Below are 20,616 nucleotides of genomic sequence, written 5' to 3'. Positions count from 1 at the left end.
CCTGAATACAATCATGGTTCCATAGGTAACTGCAGACATTCTTCCATGTCTCACAGTGAACAGTTATGACAATTACTTTTGAAAAAATAAATCGTTTACGTACTTTCTTTGAAACTGTCTTGTTTGCATTTGAGTGCCCTTATATCTTAGTATCTAGATCCATCACTATTCTGTTATATGACTCGTCTCTGCCGTCCTGCTGATTTTTTTCTGAATTTCACATACGGAATGATTCTCTGGGAATGTGTGAAGACAAATGTTAATTCTATACCAGAAATTACAGCAGCTCCAACTTGAAGCTTTGCATCAATCTGAATTGTTAGTCAAAGATCATGTGCATTCCCTGTAATTGTAGGCATTTACATTTTGTAATATATAGAATCTATTGTATTAGGCCCAATTTTGTCAGAAGTATCCATCTTCACCGTGCAGTTGCTGCAAACAATACTGTGTGTATCTCACTGAGTTTAAATCTGGCATCTTTTCTAACCAAGGCCTTTAGCCACTAAGTTGTCCAATCTCACAATGCTGGTAAATGTATCCTGTCACCTCTTTCTACAGTTCATCTGTTAAACATGCAAGATCAGCAGATGACAGTGGCCAATGCTGCAGACAACAGCATACATCGATGTATGTCCTGGAGGCCAGATATCTGGGGTTAGGTTTCCTCTTTACACAGTTTCTATAGCCACTCACATTTCTAATCTTTTGCGTAGTTTTACAATGTATGAAGGTCATAATAAACAGAGGCAGAGTGCTACCTAACTCAGGGTAGGGAGATTATTCTGCTTTTCTACATCTACTACATCTACATCTATACTCCGCGAGCCACCTTACGGTGTGTGGCGGAGGGTACTTATTGTACCACTATCTGATCCCCCCTTCCCTGTTCCATTCACGAATTGTGCGTGGGAAGAACGACTGCTTGTAAGTCTCCGTATTTGCTCTAATTTCTCGGATCTTTTCGTTGTGATCATTACGCGAGATATATGTGGGCGGTAGTAATATGTTGCCCATCTCTTCCCGGAATGTGCTCTCTCGTAATTTCGATAATAAACCTCTCCGTATTGCGTAACACCTTTCTTGAAGTGTCCGCCACTGGAGCTTGTTCAGCATCTCCGTAACGCTCTCGCGCTGACTAAATGTCCCCATGACGAATCGCGCTGCTTTTCGCTGGATCATGTCTATCTCTTCTATTAATCCAACCTGGTAAGGGTCCCATACTGATGAGCAATACTCAAGAATCGGACGAACAAGCGTTTTGTAAGCTACTTCTTTCGTCGATGAGTCACATTTTCTTAGAATTCTTCCTATGAATCTCAACCTGGCGCCTGCTTTTCCCACTATTTGTTTTATGTGATCATTCCACTTCAGATCGCTCCGGATAGTAACTCCTAAGTATTTTACGGTCGTTACCGCTCCCAATGATTTACCACCTATGGCATAATCGTACTGGAATGGATTTCTGCCCCTATGTATGCGCATTATATTACATTTATCTACGTTTAGGGAAAACTGCCAGCTGTCGCACCATGCATTAATCCTCTGCAGGTCCTCCTGGAGTACGTACGAGTCTTCTGATGTTGCTACTTTCTTGTAGACAACCGTGTCATCTGCAAATAGCCTCACGGAGCTACCGATGTTGTCAACTAAGTCATTTATGTATATTGTAAACAATAAAGGTCCTATCACGCTTCCCTGCAGTACTCCCGAAATTACCTCTACATCTGCAGATTTTGAACCATTAAGAATGACATGTTGTGTTCTTTCTTCTAGGAAATCCTGAATCCAATCACAAACCTGGTCCGATATTCCGTAAGCTCGTATTTTTTTCACTAAACGTAAGTGCGGAACCGTATCAAATGCCTTCCTGAAGTCCAGGAATACGGCATCAATCTGCTCGCCAGTGTCTACGGCACTGTGAATTTCTTGGGCAAGTAGGGCGAGCTGAGTTTCACATGATCTCTGTTTGCGGAATCCATGTTGGTTATGATGAAGGAGATTTGTATTATCTAAGAATGTCATAATATGAGAACACAAAACATGTTCCATTATTCTACAACAGATTGACGTAAGCGAAATAGGCCTATAATTATTCGCATCTGATTTATGACCCTTGTTGAAAATGGGAACGACCTGCGCTTTCTTCCAGTCGCTAGGTACTTTACGTTCTTCCAGCGATCTACGATAAATTGCTGATAGAAAGGGGGCAAGTTCTTTAGCATAATCACTGTAGAATCTTAAGGGTATCTCGTCTGGTCCGGATGCTTTTCCGCTACTAAGTGATAGCAGTTGTTTTTCAATTCCGATATCGTTTATTTCAATATTTTCCATTTTGGCGTCCGTGCGACGGCTGAAGTCAGGGACCGTGTTACGATTTTCCGCAGTGAAACAGTTTCGGAACACTGAATTCAGTATTTCTGCCTTTCTTCGGTCGTCCTCTGTTTCGGTGCCATCGTGGTCAACGAGTGACTGAATAGGGGATTTAGATCCGCTTACCGATTTTACATATGACCAAAACTTTTTAGGGTTCTTGTTTAGATTGTTTGCCAATGTTTTATGTTCGAATTCGTTGAATGCTTCTCTCATTGCTCTCTTTACGCTCTTTTTCGCTTCGTTCAGCTTTTCCTTATCAGCTATGATTCGACTACTCTTAAACCTATGATGAAGCTTTCTTTGTTTCCGTAGTACCTTTCGTACATGATTGTTATACCACGGTGGATCTTTCCCCTCGCTTTGGACCTTAGTCGGTACGAACTTATCTAAGGCGTACTGGACGATGTTTCTGAATTTTTTCCATTTTTGTTCCACATCCTCTTCCTCAGAAATGAATGTTTGATGGTGGTCACTCAGATATTCTGCGATTTGTGCCCTATCACTCTTGTTAAGCAAATATATTTTCCTTCCTTTCTTGGCATTTCTTATTACACTTGTAGTCATTGATGCAACCACTGACTTATGATCACTGATACCCTCTTCTACATTCACGGAGTCGAAAAGTTCCGGTCTATTTGTTGCTATGAGGTCTAAAACGTTAGCTTCACGAGTTGGTTCTCTAACTATCTGCTCGAAGTAATTCTCGGACAAGGCAGTCAGGATAATGTCACAAGAGTCTCTGTCCCTGGCTCCAGTTCTATACCTGGTAGATTGAAGTCTCCCCCTATTACAACAGTATGATCACGAAACTTCTTCACGACGTTCTGCAGGTTCTCTCTGAGGCGCTCAACTACTACGGTTGCTGATGCAGGTGGTCTATAGAAGCATCCGACTATCATATCTGACCCACCTTTGATACTTAACTTAACCCAGATTATTTCACATTCGCATTCGCTAATAACTTCACTGGATATTATTGAATTCTTTACTGCTATAAATACTCCTCCACCATTGGCGTTTATCCTATCCTTGCGGTATATATTCCATTCTGTGTCTAGGATTTCGTTACTGTTCACTTCCGGTTTTAACCAACTTTCCGTTCCTAATACTATATGCGCACTATTTCCTTCAATAAGAGATACTAATTCAGGAACCTTGCCCTGGATACTCCTGCAGTTTACCAATATTACGTTAACTTTTCCTGTTTTTGGTCTCTGAGGACGGACGTTCTTTATCAACGATGATAATGTCCTCTCTGGTAAGCCGTCAGGTATTTTATCGTTTCGCCCAAGGGGGGGTCCCTCTAACCTAAAAAACCCCCGTGTGCACGCCACACGTACTCTGCTACCCTAGTAGCTGCTTCCGGTGTGTAGTGCACGCCTGACCTGTCTAGGGGGGCCCTACAGTTCTCCACCCAATAACGGAGGAATCAGACATTAATCGGGATTGGTTAAGGGCTACTACATTAAATCAAAATGAGGTTAACTGGTGGGACTTAAAATTCTCTTTTCCCAGTATGAGTATACTGCTTTATCCTGTATGTGAGTGACTAATACGTTTTATGTAAATAATTTGGGAGTAAAGCAGACCACTCACTGAATAGCAGGCACATATAAAGGAGAACGAAAACTTGTTACTTTTTGGAATGTACGGATGCCAGCAACAGTGTGGAGGAGCACACAATTAATCTTCATTCATCGCTCATAGCTCATACATGGCACAAAGAGCTATGAAGATTTGTTTTTGTTATGTTACTACATGATGCACAATCATGTATGTCAAGTGACATCTTATTTTGCAGAACAGGTTTTCATTATCTGTCTTTTTAAGTGTCTGTCTTTTTCATTTAAATGGATAAACTAGATTAACATGCCATCACAAATTCTTTATTTTGAATGATGTGTCAGAACGTGAAATTCTTTCAAAGTGCAGGTAGGCAAACTTTTATTAGGAATTTTCTCTTTCATTTTAAACAGTTATAAATGATTGTTGAAATCAAATATCTCTTGAAAATGATCCATGTGAAAGATGTCCCAAAACTGCAGTCATGTAGAGGTGCCCAATATGGTATTTGATGAGTGGCAAATAGAAGTGTGTACAGCAGTTGATACCCAAGCCGTATCGCAAACCCTGTTCTTGGTCTTCCCTCACCTCCACAATTAGATGTAAGTCTCACTCAACTCAAAGCCTTTGTGACCTGCCTCTGCACTTCAACGTTCCACAAATTATTGGGTTAGTACATAAGTTCATAGCATTTTTTCATAACTTTAATAAACACAACATATACACATAACAGAGAATTTAGTCATTAATAATATGTTTTCCTTCACTATTTACAAAAATATGCCAATGCTGGGGTAACTTTTTGTACAGAAATCACATGGTTTTAGGTGAAGAACTCAGTGACCCATGTTCAGAGTGCACTTTCATCTGGAAAGGAATTTTCTTGAATGTTTTTTAACAGAGAGCAGAAAAGGTGAAAATCTGGGGGTGCATGATCATGTGAATGAGGTGGGTGAGGAATGACTTCCCAACTCCTGCATAGTATTTTTTTGTCAGTCTAGCGGCATGTGCCCTTTATCATGGAATACCACTTCATGGTCACTGTTCTTGGACTGCATCTGCAAGACATCTCAGCTGTTGACAGTCAATGTCAGCAGTGATTGTTACACTTCAGGGAAGCAGTTTGTAGTACACTACAGTGACGCTGTTTCACCAGATGCATAAATTTATCTTTTGTGAATGCATGCAGGTCTTTGTACGGGGAGCTACTGCTTTGTTTGGGCTCAACCATTCCTTTCTTTTCCTTACAGTACATAAAGACACCATTTCTCATCACCAGTAATGATACAGGATAGGAATGGTTGGTGTTGTTCATGAGGAAATTGATGACGAGCAAGCAGAGATGCGCATGATGCATGATGGTTTTTGTGATTTTGGGTTAGAGTATATGGTGTCCATATACCCAATTTTTGAACCTTCTACAATGTCACACATTAGTGGATTGTTACAGTTCATCACATTTGACAGTTTTCAAGTACACTGATGTGGGTCACTGTGGATAAATGCATTTAAACAGTCTTTATCAGACCGAAAAGTTCTTCCTGAATGTGCAGAGTCACCAATGTCAAACCAATCCTTCTTAAATTGAAAAACCATTTTCTTTCTGTGCTATGTCCAATGATATTATCCTCATACAGGACACAAATGTTTCTGGCTGCCTCCACCACCATCATCCCTCTATTGAACTCAAACAGAAGAATATGTTGGAAATGATCTGATTTCTTCACCTGACATTCCATTTTGTAGCATCCACAGCCCTATTCACTATCTCCAAATGACAAAATGTGAACTGAAATACTGACAGTGAATTACAAACAGACAATGATGAATGATAAATAAACACACAACAACTGGAATACCAACATGCAAAACAAAAACACTTCAAACCTATGCACCAACCTAGTATTTTCCTCTCTCTCCTGAGAAAGGAACTAACAACTCTGAAAATGAGGATAGCATTTTTTTCTACTTTTATATGTGTCTGTCACCTGGCCAACCTTTCTACTAGGCTGCGAATAATTTGATAAGCTGCTGCAACATGCTGTTGGTACTCAGTGAAAGTGTTGAGAACTTACAGTTGAAATTATGGCAGCTAATGAGTCAACAATTGTTTGCAAGATGCCGACAGTAATAATATTGAAATGGGAACACGTATAGATCACTATTTACAATTCAGTCAAGCAATAAGTCGGCTTTGCTGATGAATCTGTGCACTATGTTCATTGGGAGCCTATATGACAGTATTGTGACATGATCTTGTGGTAAATACCGTTAGCACAAGTACTTATCTCATTTTGCATATCACAAAGCTTGAACACAGGTCCTGGAAGGTGAACACTCCCCACTGTTATGAGCGCATTGCCTGATCTTGTGACTGTGGGAAGACAATAGACTTGGGGCCCACTTGAAAATGAACTGCTTACGGCTCAATCTGCAGGTGGCTGTATTCTTCATAGATGCAACAAAATTAAATGAAATGAATGGAGCCAAACTAACTTTGTGTGTGCATTGAAGGGGTGCTTGTGTTATGCTGAAACTGGGTGACCCGTGGCTAGCAGAACAAGACTGAGGAATCCTGTCTGCATGGTACCAGTCCTCCACTCCTCAGGTCTCACTGCCTTATCTGAGTCACCCCCTGCATGCCGTACCAGTGGCAAAATTTAGCCTTACAGTAAATCTATATGCTGGCAGGTACTGGTCGCTGCTTGCTTTGTGCCAGTTGTGAAATGCCATTCTGCCATTCACACATTTCTGATGAACAGCTGCCACCGTTATGTACATTTCTACAAAGTTTAAGTCTTTTGACAAAGTTTTCATGTGGTATCCAGCTGTTAGCTACACACAGTGTTAATATCTTTGATAAGCTATTACTATTCTTTGTCATGCTGTTTTACCACAAGTCTTTTAATTCAATTTCTGTTTGAAACAAAAAAGTAAACTGACTCATTAATTAAATGAAACTGAAAAATGTTGCAGAATACATTTAAAGAATTAAAAACATATTGACAACTGCTTTCTCCTTATTTTTGTGGTTCATTAAAAATACATTAAAACTGGCTGACTTGATAAAATCAAACACCAAGTATAAAAATGTATAATGTACATGAATATTTAGGAGCAAAACTAGCAGAAACTGGAAATAACACACAAACTCCAAGAAGGCGGAACTGATATGCAAAATCTGGGACTGATTTACATGTGAGAAACTATGATTCATGATACTCTGAAAAATGATGACAAAATAAATCTGATTGCAAGCAGTTCTGATTCATCTAAAGATTTGCCAAAGTGGAAGGTTATGAAAATGACTACATATGTGGAACTGGATACAGCTATGTTGGAATTGTGTCAGCAGAAAAGAGCACAAGTATATGGCCCAATATGTGATGAACAGGCCAAGTTCTTCTACAAAACATGGTAATTGGAGGAGATTTTAGTTCATCTTCTTGATGGTTAACAAGTGCACATAATAAGGCTGCTTCTAGATTTTGTAATGATGTACAATAGTTTACTGCATGAGAAAATTTACAGCTGGAGCAATTACACAATGTGGACAAAAGCAAGCTGTTTTGGAAGTGAAGAAAATTTATAGAGGAAATCTGCTGTGAAAACTTATTGATGAAGGCAGCAACAAAGACTTTAGCTTTTGAGACAGAGCATAGTGCACATACTTATAAATCAAGAAAAGGAAACTATGTTGTGTTAATGGTATGGGCTCACATAAAGTTAAACTTCATAAAATAGGTAAAGCTTAAAGAAAGTGATGTTTCAAAGGCAACAAATTGCACAATTTACTTGGCCATAATTTCCACAGAAAGGGGCCTGGTTGGACTGCACAATATTTTGAATATGGTTCCATATCTGCTTTGTGCCACAGGTGAGAGAACATTTAATGCTGAAGGGTCTACCTGCCAGGCTGTATTGTTACTGGACAATGCACCATAACATCCAAATCAACTTGTTCTGAAATCAGATGACAGAATGGTATTTGTAAAATATTTACCCCTTAATGTAATAATCTTAATTTAAGCAATTGATCAAAGTGTCATTGCTGTCATGATGAAAATTTTTTGAGGAAATCTGCTATAAAAACTTATTGATGTGGGCAGCAATCTTCAAACATTCTGGAAACAATTGACTATGCTAGATACAATTTATGAAGTGCTGAAGGCATGGCATAAGGTTAAACAATGAACGATAGCCAAGTCATGGAAAAATATTTGTCCTAAAATTGATAAAATCAGTGACTTCAATGATGAAGAAGACTGCTCATTAGCAGTGTTACCTGCTGTTTTGAAAAGCACTCCAGGGTGTGAAACTGTTGACAAAGAAAATATTTCTAAATGGTTTAATGTGGACTGCACAGAGCCAGGACATGAGATGTTGACTGATAGTGCTATTGTTCAGCAAGTACTTTTAACATGTTTGATTTTATAAATTATCAGCTTTATTGTTGGTCTGAGGAAGTGAATGACAGTTACAAAGACGACAACAGTCCTCTAATTGCAGAGACAGTAATCAGTCATACATCAGAACTTCAATGGGCCGAAGGTTCACTGGACTACCTGTAAGAACAAAAAGGTGCTCTCATTTTTGACAAGTTGGTGTTGCATGAAATTTGTAGTTTGATGTGTAAAAGACAAGCCACCTCACTGAGACTGGAATCAGTTTAAAATTATTTTGTTTCTAAGTAATGTAGTGTAATGTGAAACTGGCTTGCACTCTATTCTTTGTAAGTACTGTATTCTCATACATAATATGCTGAACATAGTAGAATTCATTATAAACATTAGTAAAGTGGTTGTTATTATGACACCATAATTAATTTTTGTTATTGAACAACTGTAATATGTTACCACATACTTTAATTGTGAATTATCCGCAGAATTCAATTATCCATGGTTTTCAAGTCCCGTATTACTGCAGGTGATTGAGAGTGTACTCTATATCTAACTGACTTTTTTAGTTAAAAACTCCTTTGTAAAATATAACCTAAAATTTTATGTACTTAAACTTGGTTCTGATGTAATATAGCAGAAAAATTTGGTTGCAACATGACTGCTTAAAATTCTATGTCTCTGTTGATACCAGTCTTTTCAATTATATTTACTCTTATCATCTCTTATTGTGTAATTAAAATGTTCACTTTTGTTTTCTAGTTTGGACATGATGCAAAACTCATTAAGCATTTATGGGTCATCAGAATCAACTCTTATTTACACTGACAAAACAGGTTTTGTGAGGGATACCTGCCAGGAACTAATGCCGAGTCTGATACGACAGAAATATTCACCTTAATTTTGAAACTTGTTTTTAGAAAGACCTTCTAAAGCAACTGACGTCAAGAGTAAGACAAAAATACCTTGATTCCGACTGTTAATTTTATTTAGAAGACAATGTTATAATTACCATTAATTAAGCATCAATAAAAATTCATTCATAATTTTCATAATATTTTCCCTAGACAGAATTTGCTTTCAGTTTTATAATTTTTCATCACATGATATTGTTTCATACAAATGACATTAGCATTCTGTTTGGTTTTTATTATGGAACTTTCCTAATGAATTTTGTTTTTGTGTGATTTTAATCCTCTACTCTTCCATCAATAAATATATTAGAAATACAATTTGCATGCGGACAGAACTGGCAATTTTAGGTTGACTCTAAATGTCATTTGGATACAGTCAGTAATACGTAAACTTTGCTATTAGCATAACTTAAAATTATATGAAGCTCGATTTGAATGAAAAGACACACTGTATGTAATTTTGACTTATAAGCTGTCTTGGACAGAGAGTCATCAACAGATGTAGAAGTAACTTCGAGTGTGCCCAGTGAAGTGTGTCAGGACCCTTGCTGATCATGTTTTAAATTAATGACCTTGTGCGCAATATTAATAGAAATGTCAGGTTATTTGGAGTGTCAGGGAGATGCTGAAAAAACTGAACTGCCAGACTCTTGAAGATGGACATAAACTATCCTGAGAAAATCTGCTTACAAAATTTCAAGAATCAGCTTCAAATGATGACTCCAGGAACATACTACAACTCCAAATATATTGCCACCACAATGATCATTAGGACCAGGTTAGATTAATTACAACATGCATTGAGGCATTTAAACAATCATTCTTCCCATGCTCCATATGTGAAGGGAATGGGAAAAACCACAAAACTGGTAAAATGCCCTTCACAGCAATCTGCAGAGTACAGATGTAGATGTAGATGTAGATAACTAAGGGGATGTCATAACAGTCACCATGTTAAAAATATGTTAAAAACAGATCTCTTAGTTGGGAGTGACAGTAAAATCAATTTAATAAAAATTACTTGCAAATATGTTCTCTTGACCTGTCCAATATCGTATGTACAACCTTACAATTCTATGATTTGTATTAACTGTTTTGTTTAAGATAGATAATTTCCTTGCTACAAAATAATGTAAAAATCAATTTGTAAAAATTACTTGTAAATAGCTCTCTTGACCTGTCCAATATCATATGTACAGCTGTACAATACTATGATTGCCTGGATCAATAAAAATACAATACAATACAATACAGTCTTGCCACTGTATTGATGGGCTGTAGCAAGGAGTCGTATTCACAGGTGTAGGTGTATGAATTTTCAAGGTGACAGTTACTGTGTGAAAGTGGGAACACTGATGCTGCAATATATTTCAGTGCATCTCCTTAGCATTGTTGCTTATGTATGGAAGCCAGATAATCAAATAAGGCACAAAGTATCGTTTATTACATCCAACCTCAACTACAATTTCATACATTAAATGGAACCATGGACCTGCAACCCTGAAGAAAAGTACAGATGACCAAGATAAGTTTATTCACAAGAGTTGTGAATTTGCTGTCTATAGTAGAGGAGGTTCTTGTTACAGCCAAAAAACATAGATAAATCTAATTAGATTACTGAATAAATTAATTAACTGAACAATATGAGAGCAATGTTATCCACATACTTCAAAGAAAAATGAGCTACTCATGCTACCAAGCAAGCTGCAGCAGTGTTATATTTACATATTCTCAGGCGTGTAAATGTGTGCACACCCACAGAAATCTCCACTTACCTGCTTAGCAACTGTCGATCTCATGGGCCTGCGCAGAAGAGCAAGTGTCTCTCACAGTGGAATCACAGAGTGTGTTGCTGGCTCGAGTGCTGTGCTGACCTGTTCAAAGCCACTCTCTGCAATCTACAGTGCTACACACCATGCATATATTAGGCAACAAATAATATACATGTGCAAACAGGGTTTAAGGTGCAGTAGAAATATAAAGAAGAAATAATAATAATAATAATAATAAAAAAAGCAAATCATAATTAATACACAGCTAACATTCTGTACACAAATTCCAAATTTTGTTTCTGAGATAAGATTCAGTTTCTTATCTGCCAATGAATATTCTGATCCAGTCCATAATTTGTATTTGTGCATGGATAAGGTTTGCCTATTACAATTTATAGGATAGAAAAAAGATGTAAAGTTGGAACTTTTGCTATAAACACATGTAAGGGTAATGACTGGGAACAAAAATTGTAAGAGAGTATTCATATTAAAAAAGAAAAACTCTGAAGAAGGAAGTAAATACGGGGTAGAAGTGCACTTTGATAAGACTGTACCTTGTGTCATTGTAATCAGGGCAGCTCGGCTCTGACTGTATACAATTTGTGTGGGGTCGAGCTGCCTCAGCAGAGAAACGCTTCGAGTGAGAAATTACCTACAATGCAGACAATGTCTCCTTATTAAAACTGTAATCAGTAAGAAATTTTGTGAACCATTAAGTTGGTTTCCAAAGCAAATATTACAACAAACTTTACTGATAAACTCATGTGACAGTTACTTAAAATGTTATTTATCATTATAATCACATATTGTCTGATGAACTGTGTTATTTTTCTCTGTTTATCAATAGCTAAACTGTATTATTTTTTTTTTTTTTTTTTTTTTTTACAAAAAACATTATCCTCTGAGATACATATGGCCAGTATTCTTGAATGAGGGATATGATATTAACACAGTAACCCAATGATGTTTTGTGAATATCCCCCACCCTTCCTCCACTTCAGTACTTTTGCTTCTGGAGAATTTTCAAAACATGCACAGTCACAAATGCATCAATCCCAAACAGCTAAATATACAGCCAACATTATGATAAAATAATATTTTTCGTAAGCAATTATTGAAAACTGTTTATATACATTTGCCATAAAAATCACACAAGCCAAGCTATGACACTGGATCTACCGTGCTTCAGATCAAAAGCAAACACATCAATATGCAACACACATACATTTCATGCTTTTGGCCAATATAAAGTGCATATCAGAAAAATGCAACTCTGTAAAATAATTTCCATGCAGTTCATATTTGTAAAACAACTTGATGATTAGTGGCATAACTAAATGTTTTGATGCTAATATTGATAGCAAAATGTGAAACTTTTCATAGGAACACTGTAAAGTATCCAAAACAGTCACAGCAGCCAAATTCAGTTTTAAGCTTCCCTAACTGAGACTCTTTACATCAAAAGATAAGGAGAGAGAGAGAATGCAAACTGCAAGAAATTGAAAATTAAATAAACAGTTAAAAAAATCGGACAATGACAACTAAGAATCCATATTAAAGACACCTGCACAAGTAGCACTAAATAATTTAAAGCAACCAATTCTATATTTTACAACTGTTGGCATCTCTCTCTTTTAATACTTCTTGTCATCATTCCCGATGGACTCTAAGGTCATAAAACTCTTGACTTCTACAAACAATGGAAGCTATGGGTTGGAACACCAACAATATTAAGAAAAGGACAGATTGCTACTCACCATAAGGAAAACCCACTGAGCTGCAGACAGGCACAATGGAAGGACTAATACACATTACAGCTTTTGTGCTATCACTGGCAGCTCCAGTTGGAATGAATTTCAGACGGAGCTGTCAGTGGTAGTGGTCATGTGTACATGAGATATGATTGTTTGTGTGAATGTGTGTGTGTGTTTTTCTTTGTTAAAGAATGGTTTGGACAAAAGCTATAATGTCTAACAATATTTTCATTGTGCCTGTCTGCAACTAATTCTTTATGGTGAGGAACAGTCTATCCTTTTCCTAATATTGTCAAGATTTCTGTAACATTTCAGCATCAAAAATCCCTACTCTTATGTGTATTTTTATTGGGAATACAATGTTGTCATTGATTTCTGTACCAAATGCACTTGGGTTTTGTTTTGCTTTATATCATAGCATTTACAATGCAGTATCAGGTTATTCATACTTTTTCTGCACAATATATTCAATACATTTTACTCTTCTTCAGTGATTCATGAAAATGAAGAAGCGACCAAGAGACTATTTACAGTCAGACGGCAGCATAATGGAAGTATGTAATACATACCCAAATGTTAATCAATGATTTTAAGCTTCTTTTTTTCTAGCACCTAATATTTTGATTTCCTGAAGAATATGTACCAATGTAAGTAACTGCTTATAGACATTAAAAAGGGATAAATTATTTTCATCTGTTGACAATACAGAGAAAATTAAATAAATAGTGCTACAAGTCTGTAAATAAGTATGGAAAGTTGCATTATGAGAAGTAGTTTCGAAACAAACTGATGAAACAGATGAAAAAGGCGACACACAAAATTTTTGGTTGCAGTGGTGACATACCTTATTGAGAGCATCAAGCACGTTATCAGGCATGTGGTCCTGTATCATGACTGGTGAGATGAGGACCTCATCAAAGTCAGTCGTGTTCGCCCACACGGCCTGGTAGACAGGCTCGTGCTTGTTCAGCACCTGCCTGTGTGCATTTGGAACAGTTGTCATGTTAGTAACCACTGTGAAAAATGTGTCTCAACAATTTAAGAATATTACACATATATGTTAAAACATTCTTCAACAGAGAATGATACAATTACCAAAGATTAAAGTTGTATTTGGAATATTTGCAGGTGTTCAGATCAATTACACATGACATGAAACCAACACATTGCTAAAGCTACAGTGAAAGCTCTCTCTACTGGCCCTGTCGGGCCAATTAGGACTGCCAATTCTGTCATTTGCATGCAATATGGAGGGCCATGGGGTCAGTATGATACACTACTCTTCTGAATGTGACACACTGACAAGGCAGTCCAAAAACCTTGGTTTGATATTTTTCCCCCTAAAATTATCTCCTACTTTCAGATGTGTATGTTACAATTTTGTATAATTTTACTTTCTGTTTTCTCAATGACCATTTTTCTGGTATATGAGGTCTGTTCAAAAAATTCCGGAATTTTGTCCACAAAAACACACTCCTGGAAATGGAAAAAAGAACACATTGACACCGGTGTGTCAGACCCACCATACTTGCTCCGGACACTGCGAGAGGGCTGTACAAGCAATGATCACACGCACGGCACAGCGGACACACCAGGAAACGCGGTGTTGGTCGTCGAATGGCGCTAGCTGCGCAGCATTTGTGCACCGCCGCCGTCAGTGTCAGCCAGTTTGCCGTGGCATACGGAGCTCCATCGCAGTCTTTAACACTGGTAGCATGCCGCGACATCGTGGACGTGAACCGTATGTGCAGTTGACGGACTTTGAGCGAGGGCGTATAGTGGGCATGCGGGAGGCCGGGTGGGCGTACCGCCGAATTGCTCAACACGTGGGGCGTGAAGTCTCCACAGTACATCGATGTTGTCGCCAGTGGTCGGCGGAAGGTGCACGTGCCCATCGACCTGGGACCGGACCGCAGCGATGCACGGATGCACGCCAAGACCGTAGGATCCTACGCAGTGCCATAGGGGACCGCACCGCCACTTCCCAGCAAATTAGGGACACTGTTGCTCCTGGGGTATCGGCGAGGACCATTCGCAACCGTCTCCATGAAGCTGGGCTACGGTCCCGCACACCGTTAGGCCGTCTTCCGCTCACGCCCCAACATCGTGCAGCCCGCCTCCAGTGGTGTCGCGACAGGCGTGAATGGAGGGACGAATGGAGACGTGTCGTCTTCAGCGATGAGAGTCGCTTCTGCCTTGGTGCCAATGATGGTCGTATGCGTGTTTGGTGCCGTGCAGGTGAGCGCCACAATCAGGACTGCATACGACCGAGGCACACAGGGCCAACACCCGGCATCATGGTGTGGGGAGTGATCTCCTACACTGGCCGTACACCACTGGTGATCGTCGAGGGGACACTGAATAGTGCACGGTACATCCAAACCGTCATCGAACCCATCGTTCTACCATTCCTAGACCGGCTAGAGAACTTGCTGTTCCAACAGGACAATGCACGTCCGCATGTATCCCGTGCCACCCAACGTGCTCTAGAAGGTGTAAGTCAACTACCCTGGCCAGCAAGATCTCCGGATCTGTCCCCCATTGAGCATGTTTGGGACTGGATGAAGCGTCGTCTCACGCGGTCTGCACGTCCAGCACGAACGCTGGTCCAACTGAGGCGCCAGGTGGAAATGGCATGGCAAGCCGTTCCACAGGACTACATCCAGCATCTCTACGATCGTCTCCATGGGAGAATAGCAGCCTGCATTGCTGCGAAAGGTGGATATACACTGTACTAGTGCCGACATCGTGCATGCTCTGTTGCCTGTGTCTATGTGCCTGTGGTTCTGTCAGTGTGATCATGTGATGTATCTGACCCCAGGAATGTGTCAATAAAGTTTCCCCTTCCTGGGTCAATGAATTCACGGTTTCTTATTTCAATTTCCAGGAGTGTATTTCTGTGCTTACTTTTATTTATTGTGCATAGTCTCCTATGAAACACTCTCCTCTACTATTGATACACCACTCCAAATGCCATTTCAACTTCCAGAACCAGTCTTGGTGCGCGTCTTGCTGGATCACATGAAGTGCTGTCTGCGGATTTTCGTTTATCTTGTCTATTGTTGCAAATCTTCATCCTTTCAACCGGGTTTTAACTTTGGAAATAAAAGAAAATTCTGCAGGGAGCAGATCTGGAGAGTATAGAGGATGAGGCAGCACAGTGATTTCGTTTTTTGTGCAATAGTCATACACCAGCAGGGATGAATGTGTGGGTGCGATATTGTGATGTGAGAGCCATGAATTGTCTCGCCACATTTCAGGCAGTTTCCTTCTCACATTTTCTAGCAGGTGTCACAACAGATCCCGATAGCACCATTTATTAACAGTCTGTCCCTCTGGCATGAATTTAGTTGATGTTCATGACACGAGCATTCTCAGTAGACGTTGAAGGGCGTCCTGAATGAGGGTCACCTTTAACTTCCATATGGCCATGTGAAACATTTGTAACACTGCGTTTGGCTCATGTACTCATCACTGTAGTCTTTCTGCATCAATTGGTGTGTGTCTGTAAAACTTTTCTTGAGTTTTATGCAAAATTTGATGCAAACGCTTTGCTCCTGTAACTCTGCAATCTCTAAATTTGCAAACTGTGCAACACAATGTTCTACTCAATACAGCACTGAACATTAGCTAACACATGTACAACAATGAAACTTCTGGCAGTTACACAGGAGTGCGCAGGGATGCCAACCACATTTCGCTCCAACACACCATTGACGTGTAGTTATGAATGTTCAGGAAGTTTTTGAACAGACCTTGTAGTGTAGTGTAACTGGTAAATTGAGCAGTAACGGTATTTTGTATAGTGAAAAGACTTCTCCAAGGATTTTAGCATTTTCATATTCAGATCCCAATACTTTTATGCCTTAAAAGTGTATATGACAAATAACAAAAATCAGATTTAGTGCATAATATGTAAGCTTAATATCCATACACGTTTACTTTTTCCCCAATTTTTTGAAACATAGTTCATTCTTCTCTTGCAAGACTCTTTAACTAGCTGCCTCCAGAATAAAATGGGAACTATGAATCTACAGACATGACATTTATTTTGTAAAAATTGGACCTTGAGTAATTCATTAAATTTGTTTTGGTAATATGGACTACGCTGCCATCCGTAAAATAAATCTGCTTACCTACATAGGCATTGTGTTCCTTTTGTAAGAATACATACACCATTACTGATACAAAATTTTTTAAACGCCACAACAGTGATTGCAAATATTTGCTTGTTCATTTACCAATTTCAGAGCTCAAACAGTATATGAGACCTACAACAACCTGTCATATAATGAAAAATAGATGTTGGGTGCAAATTTATTAAGCAGTTTAGAAAAATGGCATTTCCTGCTCCTATAAATCTTTATTTCTTCCAAAAGTTTCAATAGATATCCCTAAGGTACAGTGTGTACAACATGTATATTGTAGACTATGATAATGATAGTATGCTTGTGCACAGTTATGTACTTTACTACATAGTGATAGTGAGATGTTTTGTCTTGGACAGATGGGCACAAATTTTAACATTAGTTTCAAGCAACACACACATCAACAAACACAACTGCATTTGCAAACAACAGATGCCTAAATTAAAAAATTTATTATGTTTTTCACCTCTCTCATGTCTATGCTAAATTTTTAGTTTTATTTATTTGAAAACCACATCTGACAGTTGTGTTCTTTAATTGCTTCTCTAACTGCTCAGAAATTTGTCCATATTATGTCACCTGGACAAATGTCTTCTTACTGTGTACTGTTCACCATGGTCCTGGGTGTTTGTATTGCTCATTTTTTATTTTATTGGATGGACATCTGACCAAGTTTTCCGTGTGCCCATTTGTCATGGCTATTTGTTTTATTATGCTGAGTTGGCTATTTGTTTTAGTATATTAAGTTGCTTACATATTTCATGATTATGTAAAGGCAGATGGGCAAATCATGGCAATAAAGAAGAATCACTTGTACCACAATGGGGCCTGCCCGGCTACCTGCATGCTCTAACACGCTGCTTCCCAAGTGGGAAGGCATATTGGTGACTAGCACAAATCTGCCCAGCAGATTAGTGTCAAGGTATGGTGTGCCGGCCAGCCTGTGCATGGTTTTTAAGGCAGTTTTCCAACTGCCTCAGCAAATGCGGACTGATTCCCCATATTCCACCTCAGTTACACTATGCTGGCGATTGCTGCGCAAACACTGTCTCCATGTACACATACACCATACTTACTCTGCCACGCAAACGTTTGGGGTTGCACTTGTCTAGTGTGAGATGTTCCTGGGGGGAAGGGATCCACCTCGGTTTGGTGTGGGGCAGCAGTGGGGTGGGTGGACTGCTGTGGCCTGTTGTGAGGTTGTGAAGCACCGAGGGCTACGGCGTGACGAAGCCTCTCCATCATTTGTAGGTCTCTGGTTCAGTACACACAATACACAATACACAACACACCACAATGGGTGGCAACATTGTTGTCTGTACTTGTAGGTTTTTCGTAAATACGGAATGTATACCTATTGTTAGTTGTAAAGATTGTTATGAACAAAACCACTGTGTAATGACATCAATGTCATTAGTGCTTCCATTTATGTAATGTTTGTAGTGGATGACTTGGTCTTTACAGTCTGTAAATTTATGTAAAAAATTGATACCATGTCATCATTAAAAACCTCAGGTAACGTGCCAACCAAGCTATTTCCCATTGCAAGGCCAGCCAATGTGGTACAAGGGATCCTTCTTTACTTCCATTATGCACCAACTTACCTGCCTGCTGATAGATGATCAAGAAATATGAAGAAGAAAAGCAAACTAAATATTCTAAAACAAATAGATGTGGCAAACAGTCACACAGAAAGCTTTGTCAGATGCCCATACAACAAAATAAAGAAAACAAGAGCAATACAAAAACTTGAGATGACAGGAAACAGCACACAGTAAGAAGAAATTTTTCCGGATGACATATTATGGGCAAATTATTCAGCAATTAGAGAAGCAATTAAAGACCACAACTGCCACATGCAGTTTTCAAGTAAATAACACTCTAAAATGGAACTTAGACATGAGATATGTGATAAATATAACAAATTTTTGATCTGGGCATCTATTGAAAACAATGCAGTGATTGTGAGAAGTTTTATTTTGGACAGATGGCATAAATTTTAACATTGGTTTCAAGGTACACACATCTACAAAGCAGAATTGTATTTGGAGAGCTGTGTGCAGGCATACTGTTACTAGACTAAAATATGCAGGTTGTACATACTGTATCTAAGGGACATCTGTTGAATTTTTTAAAAGAAATAAAGATATTTTGGAACAGGAAATGCCACCCTTCTAAATTTCTTAATGAACAGAATAAATTAAATCCAATGACTGTTTGTCATTATATGATAGGCTGTTGTTGGCCTCTCATATTGGTGGAGCTCTATTTCTCCACCAGCCCTGGGCTGCCCATGTTTCCTTGTCTGGGATTTGGCAAGTCTACTGTGCTTGCAGCCTTTTAATTATTTTTGGAATGCTGCTTTCAGTTCACTTAACTATGCACTGTATGCATCACAGACAACCAATAGCAACTAGCTTTTGTAATTTCAAATGACATAACATTATAATGCCTTTGTTTAAGATTTAGAAATTTCATTAATTGTATTTCTGATTCAGTACATTGCATTATGTCTTTGCCCTGTGCCACCTGTGGTTACTTATATCCATTATTGGTATGCCCAGTGCCTTTCACTTTTTTGTCTTTTTACATGCTGTTGTCAGTTCACTTCATTGTACTGCATATTTCACATACACTAATTTGCAGCTACCTTTTATAAGTTAAACTAATATTTATCTTTGTGCCCATGTGAAGACTCAAGCTCATCCTTAAACTGTGTTTTAATATATTCAATTTAGTTTTATGCAGAATGCCTAGGACTATATTTCTGACTTTGCATATGCAAACTTCATCTAGCAGCCATGCCCCATCTGCTGTTTGCACTATAGTTGTAAGCACAGTACACCAACTATGACCTGACAGTGCAGATAATGAATGTGGCATTTTATCATGATTGTGCTCTATATGACAATGCCACTTATGACTGTTTATTTTACTTGCTTACTCTGTGAACTTCATGAAGACAGAATCATCAAATGGTTCAAATGGCTCTGAACACTATGGGGCTTAAATTCTGAGGTCATAAGTCCCCTAGAACTTAGAACTACTTAAACCTAACTAACCTAAGGATGGCACACACATCCATACCCGAGGCAGGATTCGAACCTGAGACCGTAGCAGGTGCGTGGTTCCAGACTGAAGTGCCTAGAACCACTCGGCCACAGCAGCCAGCGATTAAACAGATATTTGTGGTCAGATACTCTTGTGGTACTTACAAAATTTCATCACACTGGATCACTGTCATCTTCATAGTAACTATGTCATCACCAGCAATACTGATGTGGTATATATAGTTTAGTAAGGGACTGGTAGTGTAGTAGTTGATAAGTAGCATAATGTCTTTTTTTTCCCCCTATGCATTTAGTCAGATTCAAGTATAAAATACAGCATCGTTTTCTCTGTTAATGTGGTATTAGAAGACAACTAACAATGGTCCCCAGTAGTCATGTAGTGTATGGAAGCAATTCATAATAACTATTCCACATTCCTATACTCAGTACAGCAGTTCATATTTTGATTTTTCCATTGCTCTCTTAACTTTTCATGTTACAAATAGCATTTCACAGTTGATTTCACTTTTTTCCTGTCCTGCTAAATTTCTCTTGACTCCAGAATTTGAGTAAAATTATCCTACTTAGTTCATCCTTCAATAGCTTCTGCCTCTCATCCTGGGGTCTGTGTGGACTGTCCTT

At 38.7% G+C, this 20,616-nt stretch overlaps 1 protein-coding gene across 1 annotated transcript in view; it reads right to left on the bottom strand.

Annotated features, from left to right (window-relative positions):
* LOC126419718 (diacylglycerol lipase-alpha) overlaps positions 1 to 20,616 on the bottom strand; it is a 582,321-nt gene that overhangs the window by 278,043 nt on the left and 283,662 nt on the right. Inside the window, exon 14 of the mRNA XM_050086898.1 lies at positions 13,621 to 13,753. Coding sequence (XP_049942855.1) covers positions 13,621 to 13,753 — 133 coding nt within the window. The remainder of the gene's footprint in view (positions 1 to 13,620; positions 13,754 to 20,616) is intronic.

This window comes from Schistocerca serialis, chromosome 9, assembly GCF_023864345.2.
Source record: "Schistocerca serialis cubense isolate TAMUIC-IGC-003099 chromosome 9, iqSchSeri2.2, whole genome shotgun sequence".
NCBI classification, from domain to species: Eukaryota; Metazoa; Arthropoda; class Insecta; order Orthoptera; family Acrididae; genus Schistocerca; species Schistocerca serialis.
Note: the sequence above shows the minus strand (reverse complement) of the source record. Positions and strands in the feature narration are given on the sequence as shown.